General features: G+C 39.5%; 1 protein-coding gene across 1 annotated transcript; it reads left to right on the plus strand.

The window, feature by feature from the left end:
* The first annotated feature begins 1,450 nt into the window (after nt 1–1,450).
* On the plus strand, nt 1,451–13,735 carry SUB1 (SUB1 regulator of transcription). The gene is made up of 5 exons (XM_074569832.1): nt 1,451–1,606; nt 3,515–3,587; nt 5,266–5,385; nt 10,773–10,881; nt 13,404–13,735. Exons 2-5 carry the CDS (start codon nt 3,516–3,518, stop codon nt 13,481–13,483), a joined length of 381 nt encoding a protein of 126 aa, XP_074425933.1. The 5' UTR covers nt 1,451–1,606; nt 3,515; the 3' UTR covers nt 13,484–13,735.
* Nucleotides 13,736–15,681: the final 1,946 nt, after the last annotated feature.

The raw sequence follows: 15,681 nt of genomic DNA on the forward strand, positions 1-15,681 counted from the left end.
AAGACACAACACGAACCCACTCGTGCTCCGACAGCACGCTTGCCCCATTGCGGTTTGCAGAGTGCTGTCTTCTCCTTCCACAAAGCTGGGGGCGGAGGACCCTTCCCCACCTCCTCTCCACAGAGGTGTCAGTTGGCTTTACCTCTGCGGCTGTTGCACACTTGTTTAGACCAACTTGTTCAGCCTCCTCGAGTCCTCACATAGCAGACAGCATCAGCGGGGCACTCGGGATGGAGCATGTGCTATAGAAATAGGAAAGATTGTTAATGGAAATAGGCAAGATTGTTAAATTATATTTTCAAGGAGTGTTTTTTTTTTTTGTTTTTTTTTGTTTTTTTTTAAGGAGTTGTTTAAAACAGGAGACGGGATTGTTTTAGCCTTCAGCCCCCAGCGCTTCAGATCTGCCCCGAGGGGAGCCCCGCCGGAGGAAGGCGAACCCCCATCGCCCGCCGGCAGAAAGGGGAACCGGTGCTTTCCTCAACAGCCGCCCGGCGCTGCGGTTTCGCTATGCAAAGCCGCCGCCATCGCACACCCTCAGGGCGCTCCTCGGGCGCGGCTTCCAACGACATCGAGGAACCGCTGTGAAAGAAAACTACCATTTTACTCATGACTGGGTTTTTTTTTCAGGGTTCCCCTGCAGCACTCAGGTTCCCCTCCCGCAGCCCCTCAGCGCGGGGCAGGCAGTTAGTAGAAGGCCTGGCCTGGCCTCGCAGGCGCCTACCCCTCAGCGCTGCCCAGTGTAATAAATAGAATCATGTATGTTAATCAAATCAGGCTTTCTTAAAGGCTGGTGAAAACTTACACTGTTTCGACTCTTCACATACTTAAATCGCAGGCATCCAGCGTGCTATCTGGTGCACTTTGATACCTCAAGGCCTAAATCACAGGCATGCAGTGTGCTGTCTGGGGCACTTTGACACCTCAAGGCCTAAATCACAGGCATCTGGTGTGTTTTAACACTTCAAAGGGAAGAGCTAAGTTGTGAGATAAGCTGAAAAGAGTCTCCCCAAGGACACTGATAAAGATGAGGAGCCTTCACCCTCACGACCATCAGGAGGCGGGACAAGACCGACCCCCTAGCAACACGTCGCTCAGACACGGAATATACCAGGATTGACACATATACGGGAACCAGAAGAGTATATAATCAGCTACTTTCGGGAAGTAGGTGCGCGCCGTTGGCGGAGCAAAGACTCCCCGGCCGCCCAGCGCTGTTTTGCTTGCTGCCGCTTGCTTAATAAACTAATTTGATTAATTGGACTGGTTCCTGTCAATTATTGGGCCACAATCTATAACACCAGCCCTGTGCTGGCCCTGTGGAGCGGGCAGGGCCCCCGCGGAAGCCGCGTTTCTGCCTTCCTGCCCCCTCGGTGCTCGGCCAGCGTGAGGAGAGGAACTGGTCCCACGGGAGGCGCTTGCTGCCGGCCGGCCGCTCCCCCGCCCCGCCGGGGCGGGAACTAATAGCAAATGGCCGCGTCCCCTTTAAACACCTCCCCCTCCCTCGCCCCCACACCCCTTCCCACGTGGTGCAGGCCGGGGCGGGGATCCCGCGGCACGTCACTTCCGTTTCTGTCGTGGTGCGGAGGAGCCGCGCGTGGAGGAGGACGTGAGTGTTGGGGGGTCCCCGCCTCGCGCCCCGGCGGGCGGCCGCCATCTTCCCCGCCCCCCGCCGCCGGCTGTCCGGGGGACTCGGCACCTCCCGGGCAGCGTGGGGGAGGGCCGCGCCAGGCGGCCGTGTGGCAAGGCTGCACCTTTTCTTCGAGTGCCCGCTGTGCCTAGCGGGAGGGATGCCCCGCGGTGGAGCGGGCCCGGGGCGGGTGGAGGAGCAGCTGCGGAGGAGCAGCTGCCATGTTGGGGGGGCCAAGAGGATTTGAGTGAGGGAGAAAATGGCGGCGGGCAACCGCTCGGCTCCGTTCCCCCCACGCCAGGATCTGCCCCTGCCCGCTAACGACCCCCGACCCTCTTTTGTGTGCTGCCTTTTCTCTGCTCCACCCCCGGTTACCTGCAGCCCTCTGGCCGCCACCCTGTCCCGGCAGGACCTGGGCGTCCTTGCCCGCGCCCCCCTGCTCGGGCCCTCGCGCCTTTCCCCAGGGGGGCAACACGAGCCGTGGAAAAGAGGAATAGGGGAGGAAAATGGCGGCTGGGATCCGCCTACCTGGTGTTCCTAGCTCGCCCTCGCTTGTCTTTCTCTCCTTTTCCTTCGACCTCGCCTGGCCCCTCTCATCCCGCCCTCGCTCTCACCGGTGTTCGGTGTCTGCTCACGCTCTGCCTGCTGGCCTCTCCCGAGGGACACCTATCACTCCCCATTTCTTTTTCCTTCAGTTTTCGCCCCCACCTTCCTCCATGTTGTCATTCCCTCTTCCTGATGGTGCCCGCGCCCCTCGCGTATGAAGCCTGTTCTTGTTCGGCTCCCCGATGTCATGTCACTGCTGTGCTTAATTTCACATTGTCCCATTCTGGCTCTCCTTTGCATCCATCCTGCAGCGTGGCTTATGTGTGCTTGCCTATACCTTGTTTCATTTTCGGTACTGCAGCTTCCATCGTTGTACTCCAAGCTGTTAATGACAGCACTTACCCTGCTTTAGAACCACGTTGATCCATTAGCGTTAGTCAGACTCCTTTTTTTTCCATTTGCATACGTTTTTTTCATTGCCAGTTTAAAAACACTGCTGTTCCTTTTTCTTTCCCAAGATATGCTTCTTTAATCTTTTTTTTTTTTTTCCAGTCTTTCCTAGCTGTAGTTTATTTTATACAGTTTCTCTCTGGGATATTTATTTTTATTTTGAAAGAACAGATGAGCTGTGTATTTGTTACAAAGAGTTTCTAGTAGCAAACAAGATGTGCAACTGCTGTATCTAACCACATGTTTGCATACTAGAGAGATGTAGAAGCACACCTGGCAGCATGAATTCAAGCATGCGTTCAAGGGAAGTTGAACGTCTGGCAAATGAATAGACTCCAGTGGCTGATGTGTTGAAGCTGCAGTGGAAATATTAATTGCAATGCTGTAGTTCACTGTAACTGAGGTGTTTTTCAGACTTTTGTATTATTGGTGGAAACTTCAGCTTCATGGAGGATGATTATGTAGCGTGTTGTTTGCAAATCCAACTGGGTGAATTGTCCATGTAAGAGTATAAATATTGCTAGGGCCTTAATAGTTTATATTTATGAATGTAACATAAAGAATTAAACTGGAGGACAGTACTGTATTATATGTCTTACATTGTGGTTTCTGCCCTATCTAGGGGTATATGAAACTGGTGAAAAATTGTCCCTTTGTAAAACTAAAACACTGCATTTAATAAGTTGCAGCAAAAAGTGGAAGCGATGTAAGAGGGAAGAGTGCTTGAGATCACATCTACAACATGGATTAAAACTTGTATGAAAAGGCAGGAAAGTCTTTAGGACGGTTATGAATAAGATAAGCCTTTACAAACAGGTTTGAAGATGGCTTTCTAGCCATAATAGGACATATTCCGTGTATAGTGTTCTCACATTATTTTTCTCTTCCTAGAATGCCTAAGTCAAAGGAACTTGTGTCTTCAAGCTCATCTGCCAGTGATTCAGATAGTGAAGTTGACAAAAAGGTGAACATTATATGCAGTTTATTACTACTGTATTAACTCTTATATTTCAGGCTGGGGTTAAGGAATTAGGTGAGCATTATCTCACAACATGCATGTAATTCCATATGGTTATCTGACAACCCAAAACACCCCTGCCCCCCAACATCTACGGCAACAAAAAAAACGCCTACCACCCCAAAAAAACCAAAATGAGGTTTTGGGTGGATAGGACACTTTTTATCTTACAGTAGACTTTTTTTCTTAAGTTGCATTTTGCTCTCTTCAGGGTTTTTCCTATGATATATATCTAACCACAAGCCTTCCTGGAATTCTTTGCTGCTTTGTGGCACGAGGTGGAAGGTTTCTGTATAAGATGCCCCTGGTGGCAAGAATTTGGGCTAATTTTGAGGACAAACTCCCCTCGCCCCTCCCCCCTGCCCCTCACCATTTCGGTGTCCAGATTACTTGTCCAAAACAAAAACCTCCAGCTTCCCTGTCGTCCATGTTCCACTTGCTTATCTTGTTGCATGTTCTTTTTCTCTGTTTCTTACAGATTCTTACATTTACTGTAATACCATCTGCTAGTTTTTCACTTAAAAGCTGCGCCAACCTGAATGTCTTTGAGTTAATTTTAACGTATGTTGACTGTGTTACATGTATAAGTTGAGTGTTCCTATTTATTTTTAATAGTTATTTAATTTATAAGTTTGTATAGATGTCCGAGTCATTATGAACAAAAAGTAAAAAAAAAAACCCAGTGAATTTATCTTTTTAGGAAATGCTAGGTGGTAACGCAGACATCAGGTGTCTTAGTGTGGTATGTGAAAAGAATCAGTCTGTTTACTGAGTTTGAGCATGACTTGGTTGCACTTTGCAAATTAGGTGTTCTGTCATGTCAAATCTTAATATAAGAGAAAATGGTCAGGTGATTTTTTTGGTAGGGAAATGTATTTCTGAAAAGACATAGTCTAACAGTCTGCTTTAGTGGGCAGTAAGGTGCTTTTTTTCTTTTTCTGTTATAATCTCCTGTATTTGCTGGAACTGTTAATTTTTAAAAAAGGTTATCCACAATAATGGTTCTAACAGGTGAGACTAATCTTTGGTATCTTTGTGTTACTCTTTTTTTGGAGTGGGCACAGTTACTGTATAATCATTAGTAGAAATAGTAACTTCATCTGCAGTAATCTGATTTACAGGTAATATCGTCTGAATGTTTTAAAACCATGTTTAATTTATCATGCTGCGGACAGAGGTTTGATGCTGACTTAAAAAGAATAATTTACTCTGACAGAGATGATTTGCAGATCCTTTCTTCATTATCTCATCAATTATTTTTTTTCTTTTTTAGAAGAGTTGTGAGGTGTCCTGCATTTTTTTGTTGTACATGGTGGAAAGGAAGTGAAACTTCCATCAGACTTTAAATTTTTTATTAAAACTACTAAACCAACAGTAATACTGTGCAGAAAGAGTAGGCTTTTTGAAATGTATTTTGAACTAATTCAATTCTCTTTAAAGCTAAAGTGTTATGGTAAACTTCACTGGGAACATAATTAGGTTCATTTGAAGATTTTAATTTTTTTAAATTCTAGTCTAAATATACAGTATTGGATTCCTGCCTTGTGACCTCTAATGGAAACTTTTTTGTAATTTATAGAGTGAGTTGTGGCTCATGCGTTTCTTTTTTTATTCTTGCTCCAAGGCAAAGAGGAAAAAGCAAGCAGCTCCAGAAAAGCCCGTAAAGAAACAAAAGACTGGTGAAAGTTCAAAAGGTGCAGCTTCTTCTAAGCAAAGCAGTAACAGAGACGAGAATATGTTTCAGGTAAAATTGATGACTCTCAGAGCCTGGTTAAGGTAACATGTTACAACATATATTCAGATCACCTCGTAAAATTTATACTGAATCTTTACAGCATAGTGCGTGGTCTCCTGAAGCCTTGGCTGAAGGGGATTACGATGCTAGCATGCAGATGAGATGCATGAGCGTTGTCAGGCTTCCGCAGAGTGAAAGAATCTGAGTTGTAGCAAGTGATCTAACCCTCTTATCTTTGTTAACGGTAACTCTTGGGGTAGTAATTTAGTCTGTAAATATAGCACTTAACCATGAGTATACTGTAAATATGCGATCAGGACTCTCTCTACATGGAAATGTTTTTTAATCGGGGCTCTTGAAAGGGGTTCTTGGAAACCAAAGTATGGACTCTTCATTCCTGTTTAACTAGGTCAGGGGCAACTTGGCTCCTGTATTGTAAGACAGTGTCTTGGAATAAGTTTTGCTTGTTCCTTTGTTTTATGATGGAAGTTTTTCTCACTGAACATCCAAAAAGATTGTAATTTTTGACTTTGTTCTTGTTTTTAAGATGGGATGAATATACATTTTTCAGTAGCAAGATGAGTTTATGAATTCTGGGTATTCCAGTTCTGGGGTTAGCCGAGGCAGTAATAGTGTGTGCTGAAAGCTGTGCCAAGAATATATGTAGCTCAGAATTAGCTGGTTTAGGGGTGTGGATCAAGACTTACTAAATGTTTCTGACTAGCTGGCTGTAGAGGAACTTAAATTCTTAGAGATGTTGATTCTTAAGCTTATGAAAGGGTATGGGAGAGGTGCCTAATGAGGTGGCCCCAACACAGAGTAAGGCAAAAGAAATTGTTTTGGACTGTAGCTGTGCAAAGTAATATTGCAAAAAAAAATTGTAGAGAGAAGACCCGCTTAACTGATCTGTAATACAGAGCAGTTATTTTTAATGTATCAGTTCTCACTTTCCTCTTCATATATAGTTGGGAGAGAGAGCTTCAGTTGAAGGCAATGGCTGGACTTTCCCATCGAAGAAAGAATATCATATTTTTAGTTCTGTTGGGGCATTCTTTGAACCATGTAGGAAAAATGAGATAGTGTCTTCTGGCCCTAATGAAGAAAAATGCAGTTAGAGCTAAAAAAACCAAAAGTGTCTAAGCTTTATGCTATGTCTGTTATAAGTTCAGAAATTCCAGCCTTTGGGAAAGTGGTTAAAATTTTTATTGCTCCCCTGATGCAAAAAAAACCCCAAACCCTTTTCAAATAAAAGCAAAAACATTTGCGTGCTCTGATTTCTTTCAACCTTTTTGACCTAAGATAATAAAAAGTTACTAAAAACAGACAGTAGAGGACTCCTATTAGTCTGATCGGAACAAGATTCTTCCAGTGTTGAGTATAATACAGAAAAAATATTTGAATATCACCTTGACCTAAAACATCACTGTTACTTGGTCTCTGCCTGCCTTTTAGTTACTCAACAACAAAAGTTTTTTAGGCAGCTTATTGTGTTATGTGAAGTATTGTGTTTTTTCATGCTACATCAGCTTACATGCATTAACTAAAATGCAACTGTTTCAGTGTACAAATAGCACTGTAGGTCGGAGGATACTTGTCCTCTCTTCCCCCTGCGCCGGAGAGCGTGCTAGAAGATCTAGTTGTGTGGTAATTTTTTAGGTATGGTTTTGTTTGTTCTAGGACTATTAGTAATACTAGAAACTCTCATTTCTGCTTTCCCATGGCAGTAAAATGATTTCTGATGTGCAAGTGACTTTGCAGTATAACTTACAAGTGTGGCTTCAATTGATGGAAATCAGGCTGTGAAGCATTCATAGGACAGTCAGAAGTTCTGTGGTGTCCATATTGTGCGTGGGCGCGGCAGCAAATGATGTGAAACTTAAAAGCTTGTTCTGCACCCTCAGACTGTGTTTTTAAAGTATACAGCTTGCCTCAATGTAGAGCTTATTGTGACTGCTGTATTCAGAAGATTCAGCATTTTCATAAAGATCAACATTTTATTTTTTTTGTTTGAGACTGATGTTGGTGTAATGGGATTCTTGAAACTAATTATGAAGAATAGTATAAATGTAAGTAGAAGGGAGTTAATTCAGTGTAAGAGACGAAGTATATTTTATTTATTTGCATGTCTTGGCCTTTTTAGGTTTTATAAGTAGGCTAGTATACTCTGGAATTAGATCATTTGGTTCAGTTGGGATGTGGAAATTTATCTTACTGCTATTTGCAATGTATTACTAGAGGCCCTAAGGACATCAGTCATATTAATGTGGAAGGCTTTAGTGTTGATACATTAGATTCCTGCGTGTGACTTCAAGCCAATGTGAGCTCTGCATCATGTACTTTGGTTAGTTTGACAAATCCTGTCATCTACCTATGCCTGATTTGGATAAGGTTTGTTAATGCTGTCAGAATGCAATATTAATGCACCAGAATGGAACAACATCACATGATCAGACATTTCACTGAAATTGTTACTTCAAAAGTCATCCGCCTTTGTGCTGTCCCTCCTCCCCCATCTCCTTTTTTTTAATTTATTTTCTAAAGTTTGGGTCATATTTGCTTTTCAACTTATGAGAAGTAAAGTCTTACGTTCCCCAGTGTAATGTCTTTATCTAGCATAGGCTTCTAAAAGAAGATAAATATGTAAGTTTATGATGCTCTTGAAAGGTGATTGGTTTAGCACAATAATTCTGAAACTTAGGTGGGCAGTGTTGCTTTGCACAAGCAATTTGCTGTGTTGCAGATCTCACTGTCTACAGGATTCTTTATTGTGCTCCATGTAATGCTATACATATAGTTATCAGCTAAGAAAAAAGGATTTTTTTTGCTGTTTCTAATCACACAGTATGTATACCATTTAATCAAAGCAAACTGGAAACAGGAAGAAAAATAGTGAAGAAGGTGCTTGCTGAAACTCATACAGGAAGTCAGTTGCATGACTGTGAGAGCAACCAAGACACAGTTCAGTGCTTTTTATTCTAAGAAACGGAAACCTGGAAATAATGCTTTTGATGTCTTCTGATTTATGTAATTCAATAGAATAGTATCATCTAAGGAGATGTAGTATTTAGTAAAAGGCATATGAACTTGTCTCTGAAAGTTGAACTGCAGTAATTACACTGCTATAAATCAATACAACCCTTGGAACACTACTCTAGTTAAAGAGATATAAAGATGCCTTATATCAGTGAAATTATTCTAGGACTTTCAGCTGCTGTGTGAAAAAAAGAATTGTTCAGAAATGAACCTGTGCCAGAATTGCAGGCAATTGAACATCAAGAAACATCATTTTACATAAATAGTTAAATCTGGATTTTGGTTGAGGCTTTTCAAGCCTTAGATGTTAATTGCAACTGTACTTTAGAAGCCTGTTTAAAGCTTTTAGCAGTGGCAGCTTTTGCATAGAGTTCAACTAAACATTCAAGATGTAGCATGAAAATTCAGCTGAAATCTAGACAGTGATATAAAACCTAACTTAATTTCAGCATTTTCCTGTAGAAGTGTTTCCATTTGAGGTAGACTTACTGATTGAGTAAATGTGAACTTTGCATTATTGGCCCTAGCGTTACTGTAGTTGGATTAAGACATATAGTCATACTTAAAATTCAAATCCTAAACCCTTTTGCAACTGTATGTGCAGCTGTAATCTGCTATGTTGTATCAGATTTTATTTCTCAGAGCAAATCTGGAATTACTTGGCAATACACTAGTATTCTTTGATAACCCTGGAAAAAAAAGTGTTGTAGAGTATTACTGCTTGAAGCTGTTCTTAGAGGTGACCTTAAAAGTCACTGAAGTGTTAAAGGGTAAAACCAAGACACGTTGTTCATGTAGGCTATTTGGAGTATTCTTTGCCAGCAGTGCTGATGGACTTGGGCATGGTACCAAGTCTCGTCTGAAAGAACTAAGCTACCGTGACATCATACCTTATTTTTGAATGTTAAATTTGTAGTATTGTGAAAGTATTTAATAAATCAATAAAAAGTACTATCTTATAAACTGTTAATATCTAGTTCATTTTAAAGAAGGCTTTGAAGTAGGAAAAGAACTGCTTCAGGCTTATGGTATCTTGAGATGTCCTAATTGTTTTAAAATCAATTTTAGCGTTAATTTAGCATGATCTGCATAACAAGAAAAAATACTTTAAGCAAACATAAAGCATTCTTGTTTATAACTATTTTCTAAAATAACAGTTTATGACTTAAACATCTGTTGATGATTTTAGTTGATTAGAGAATTGTTCAACCTTTCTGGTCAGACTTCACGCTAGTAAGATGTGTTTGGGCCCTTTTTAAATCATACCAAAATGTAGGATGCATAAACTAAAGAAGTTGAAGACTAAATGTTTTATCAGGGAGGAATATTCTGTTTTAAAGTTGTTTACTTTAGAATATGTTCTTTCTTCGTAAAGCATATTGAGAAAGTTCATACACAATTCGAAGGACTTCTTACATGAATTGTATTTGACTGTTTTTATTACCTAATTTCTGATTCTCAAATTCACATTATACTTTGGATTTATGTGAACAATAGATTGTATCAACTTTTGAAAGATCTTTAATGAGCCTACATCTGTAGTGTTGTCAGTGTGACTGCTCCCCTTCTGCCACATTCTGTGTCATCTCGTGTGTACTGTCCCTCCTCTTCCCCCCCAAAAAACCAAAAAGCCCTCATAATTCAGTTAAGACACTGTGGTGCAGAAATGGAATTCCAGAATAATTCCATACGATGCTACGTGCTGGTGAACTTAATGCATTTAAATGTGGTGTTTTTTTTTTTGGAACAGCTGGTACAGTAAGGTAGTCTTTTAACCATAGTTCCAATGAAGTGCCATGAGGACTTGGAAGTGGGCATGGGACAGCTGGTGGCTAACTTTCTTTTCCATCTGTATTTACTGTGTTAAAAGAAGAAAAAAAAAAAACCAAACAAAAACCCCTGTAGAAATCGTGGTTATCTCATGTGACTATCTGATTTGCTTTCTGTGTATATGGAATGAACTGAAATTTAGATTTGGGAGTAGAGCTCCCTCTTTCCCTGTTTGTTTACAACTGCTGCCAACAAAGATGTTTATAATAGATATAAAATTTTATTTTAGAATGAAGTAAGCTAGTGGCTTTTGTAAGAAGTCAGCGTGTTAAGAATATAGATATTTTTATTCTAGGAGAGCTGCTTTTGCACTAAGCATTGAATACTCAACTCGTTTTAAGTCGTTCATCCATTTATATTGTCATTACTTATTAGCCTACTGACTACTCTGGATTAAGCTTTTGATCTAGTTTTTTCTCTGGTGTCTAAAATAAGCTGCGGTGTGCAGTGTCACACAGCTGAGTCTGATACAGGGAAAAGTGAATGCTGTAATATGTAAAATACCTAAAAGACCCTTGTATGTGTTTTGACAGATTGGCAAAATGAGGTATGTCAGTGTTCGTGACTTTAAAGGGAAAGTCTTAATTGATATTAGAGAATATTGGATGGATCAAGAAGGTGAAATGAAGCCTGGCAGAAAAGGTATTGTTCTCCTCATGTTATTTTGTATTAAAACATTGTCTGCAGGTTGTTGGAGAACTTTGTGTATCAGATTTCTATACTTTGTTGCTATGTGATAATTTTAGAGTAATATATATTTTTTTAATAATTTATATGTTAACAAATTATTCATTTTATCTGTAGGTTATAAACAAAAGCAAAGTAGGTTTGTTGGCCTGAGTCTGTTTTCCTAAAATGGGCCTCTCATTTATGGACAGGAAGGCATCAAATACAAGCAGGTTTGGTATGGGAGTTATAAACATAGCTAAACTTCCCCCCTCCCCCAATTAACTTAATCAATGCAATTTCTTTCTTCTATTACAATTGGATTTTTTATTTCAAAATTCACTGAAAAGATTTAACTTACTAGTTTGTGATAAGATGTTAATTTCTTTAAAATAATTATGTCCTTCAATTTCTATCAGATTTTAGATTAAAATAGTTCAGACATTTAATGTGACTAATTTTGGAAAAAATACGTCAAGATTTTAGTTGAGGTGAAAGTATCTCGAGTGTTCAAGTTTTGGTACTGTGCTTCTGATCTGCAGCACAGCATTAGCTGTTGTACCTTTAATTGCCACTCCTGTACCTGGTTTTTGTGACATGCCTTCGCTGACCCATTGTTAGAACTCTGCCACCTGCAAGATGAGGATGTGAGGACAGTTGTAGTACTAGTGTTTTGCTTAATGTCATGTTGCTTCTGTTAAAGTAGTCTGCTTTTAATTGGTTTTCATATTGCACTAAGGAAAGAGGTAAGTATGAAACATTCTGCTCTGGAGATTGAAGGCGTTTAATGTACAATCAGCATAAGGTTTGTTACATTCTTCTGGTGTGTCCAGGAACTAACTCAGTCAGAATAGACATTTGGAAAGCTAGAGAAGTATTTTCAGCATTTCTTAAATAACAACCAAGAATGGGTTTGTATGAACAGGTGAACTGGTACTGTAGAGGAGAATTTCTTGTTTTGGATTTGTTGTTGCTACTTAACAAAAAAGATTACTCTAACTTCTAAGGACTTTACCCTGTTGTGTTTTGAGGTAGCAGTCAAAAGTATAGGCAATTTTAGTGGCAAACTACAATGAAATTTAATGGGTGGGCCAAGTAACAAAAATTGCATGATGTAGATGGAAATGTTTATCAATGTGGCCAAGGGGTCTGAATTTTATTAGGATAAAATTAATAATAATCTTATACAGTGTGTGAGTCAAATGTTCCATTGATACACTTACGAGCTGCTGATCTAGCTGTCCTAAAAACAGTATAAGCAGTTGAAATAGAGTAATTAAAAAAAAACAAACAAAAAAAACCCCAAAAAATACAACAACAACAAAAAAAAAAAAAGAAAAAATATCCAACTGTTTAAATTATTGTGCCAGATTGTTTCAGACAGCAGGTCTGAACTGCTTGCAGTCCATCTGGTACGTAGTTCAGGCACATCTTGACCGTTGGTCCCCTGATAATGGTTAGCAGACCTGAACTAACTAAAAGAAACCCGCACTCTAAAGAGTGGTGGAAAGGTGCTTAGAGTAGCTCCGTGCAGACTGCTCGCTGCTCAAAATTATGGTGGTGTTCTGATAAGACAGTGATGGTAGAAGAAAAAAAAGGCGATGAGCCCCAAAAATGGAATTCAAAGTTTCACCTGTTTTCAGGTCCTGCTCCACCTACAGGGAGAAAGCAATGAAGGAAACCTGATCACTGAGGGGGGAGAGTGGGGGTAAATAGTAGAAGAGCCTGGCTGGAGAGAGTATGAGAGGTAGGCCTGTGAGTCTGTACTTGCATAGAATTGACATAGAGATTGTAGGGGAAGGATGAGGAGACTAAAGCACCAAGGAAGTGTGTGCCTGGACTCAAGCTTGAGGAAGTATAAATTTGGAACTGAGGAGGTGGGTTGTGGGTCACTGAATGATTATTGATTGAACATCAGTAGAAACTATAGTGAACTCGAAGTGGAAAAATGACTTCTGTGTTGGTTTGTGAGTGCTAGGGAATGGAATAGAGTCTCTCCAAAACATTACTTACAATATGTATTATTTTTAGAGCTAGAAGAAACAGGAGAAAAACCTGAGAAAAACCCAGAATTAATGTACTTTAAAAGTGCATAGAAGTTCAGTCCACACGGGTGTGGCTTTTAGGAGCCAACAGGAATACGAATGATTTTCAGCATCTCAGTCAGGGCTTTTGTGCTTCAATCAGGCAAGGCTTCAATCAAGGCCAGAGCTGTATTTCACTTCCTATGTTTAGCCTAATACTTCTGAATGAATTTGTTACACCATACTCGTTTTCTTTGTAATTTAAACTTGTCCAGAGATAAGCTGAAGTCTAAAGTTAAACTGCAGTGTTCTGAAGGAGTTTCACTTTGTAACTAAGATGGTTGTTGAAGTAGCTCAAGCATTAATAGTTATGATATAGACTTTGTGTATGAAACCACCTTTGACAGTAATTATGCAAGATCTTGCACCACAATTTTCTTTTTGTCTGAAGTGTTTATTTTTAATGCGTTTCAGGTATTTCTTTAAACCCAGAACAGTGGAACCAGCTGAAGGAACAGATTTCTGATATTGATGATGCAGTAAGAAAACTGTAAAGACAGAGCCATACAGAAACTTTAATCATTTCAGTTGTTTTAAGCAGTCTTTTTACATTGGCTTTTGTTTTCTAAAATATTGTTTTCCAAGCTATTGTATATTTGGATTGCAAAACAATTTGTAAGATGAATACTTTTTTTATGTGCATTAAAAGTGTATTCTGAGTGAGGCTATTTGTGTATACTTTACTAAAAGGAAATGTGATGCTTTCACCTCATGGTGTAAAATAAACAAATCAAATAATATGTAAAGCATACTTGTTTACAGCCTTTTGATTAAAGGTGTTTGCTGATAAGGCCACCTAATAGCTTTAGTCTTTGGTTTAGTTTCAGTTTAGTTAACAGTTAATAGGAATTTATTTTCTGAGAAGATTTCTTAAAATGTCCCCATGTAATTTTTTCTTTTCTTTCATACTCTTTGGTATTGCCCTCACAGCGTTATGCTTTAAGACTTGATACAAACAGTGAATACTTGGTAAAACACGTTTTTGTAGATAGTTTTAAATACTGTATTTGCTAATTTACCCTATTTATTCAGATGTAAAGAGTCCTGAGTATATAGACTTTTTTGCATTACTTGCATGAAGTGTTATGCTAAACAATAACACTTGAACACAAGCCACGTGCTATTTCTTCACATTTTTCTATAGCTTGCTTGACTTAGAAAATACAGTTAGCCTTTTTCTTGGACCCTAGGATTTAGAATGTGATGCATAAACTTTTACAGTAATAGACATATACCTCAGAGTAAGGTAGTATTTAAAAGCTCCAAATGTGGTTATTAGTTAGGTACCCTTTTCAAGTTTTACATTAAGTTCATTCTTGAACACATACTAACTAGTTATTCTATAGAAAAGAACAGTTAACCTGTCTTTGTAGGGCTTTTGTTTGTTTGAGAGTATTGCATAAGCGATGATGCTTAAATTAGGCTGTAATACAGGTTCAACAGTCAAACAGGGTTAAAATTGCTTCAGCCAAAATGTCGGGCTATCATGCTCCTGCCCTGGCCACACTGCCTGTCCAAACCACTTAACTTGGCTTGCTTTGTGTGGCTTACATGCGCACAGTGGTTTTGTCTTTTGTACAGAAGATACTTAGCGCTTACCGTGGAGTGCTGGTACATAGCAGATCATGACTAGCGAACTTCGCTTGTCAACCATTTTTCTGTTCTCATAAAAGAGAAGCTTCTATCTGTGGGAAGCTCTATTAGACTAGATGCTGCCCCAGTTGAAGGGCTTCTTGGTAGGTGTCACAAGCAATGAAGAAGGGAAGATATGATGGTTGAGTAGAACTTGGTGAGAGAAGGGGCATGCCAGTATGGAAGTTAATGGTGAAAGATCAAAGTTAACTGACACATAATAACTGCCGTGAAGAAATGTATGTTAGTGGAATTGGAGAAGAGTTAATTTTCTGACTCAGTGCAATTAATCGAAGGAAGAAGATGAAACAACTTCATGAAAATTGACATTTCAAGACTATGTACTGGATGTACAACTTAATTGGTTCGGCTTTAATTTTCCCATTAGATGTTAAAACTAATGTATTTTTTAAATTTTGTATAGATAAACTGGATTTACTATATGCTTAATTTTGGAATATCTTAATATAATTGTTTATATTGCAGACATGCATGGAAGTGCCATACACAGGCTGTTCATGTGCTGCAGAGTTTATAATTCAATGCAAATAGGTATTGAAGGGTGAGGAAGTGTGGCTTCATCAAATTAAATATGTATTATTGAATTTAAATATTATGACAGATACCTCCACCTGCTTTTTAACTCACCCATTGTTGACATATTACAAATAAAGTTAAGATCTGTTTTTGTATAGCTCAGGAAATCCGAGTTTTTAAGAACTGCTTGAGGGTGAATAAAAAGGTGAAGATATGTTCTGTGGTAGCAGATGCATTTTTAGGCACAACATTCTTTTTTGAGTGACTCTTACAGGCATGTAGGGATATTTGGACCAAATAGAATAAATATGAAATATCTGCTAAAGTTTCACGGATGTGTAAATGAAATAAATTGCGTCAGATGACTATTGACAGGCTTTAGGTATTTTTTATTTGCGGCATGTGTATGTGATTTTTTTCCTTTAAATCTGAAATTTTGCAACCAGATTTTACCTATTTTACCTCAAAGCTTCCATGTGCATGATTATATTAGTGGGAACATTGTCCTCACGTAGATTACTGT

Source organism: Larus michahellis, chromosome Z, assembly GCF_964199755.1.
Source record: "Larus michahellis chromosome Z, bLarMic1.1, whole genome shotgun sequence".
NCBI classification, from domain to species: domain Eukaryota; kingdom Metazoa; phylum Chordata; class Aves; order Charadriiformes; family Laridae; genus Larus; species Larus michahellis.

Bases quoted from the DNA above. Each gene is read 5' to 3' on its own strand.
- SUB1 (XM_074569832.1), top strand. From the start codon at position 3,516: ATGCCTAAGTCAAAGGAACTTGTGTCTTCAAGCTCATCTGCCAGTGAT. The intron at 3,588-5,265 runs GTGAACATTATA...TCTTGCTCCAAG, and splicing joins ATAGTGAAGTTGACAAAAAG to GCAAAGAGGAAAAAGCAAGC. The intron at 5,386-10,772 runs GTAAAATTGATG...GTGTTTTGACAG, and splicing joins GAGACGAGAATATGTTTCAG to ATTGGCAAAATGAGGTATGT.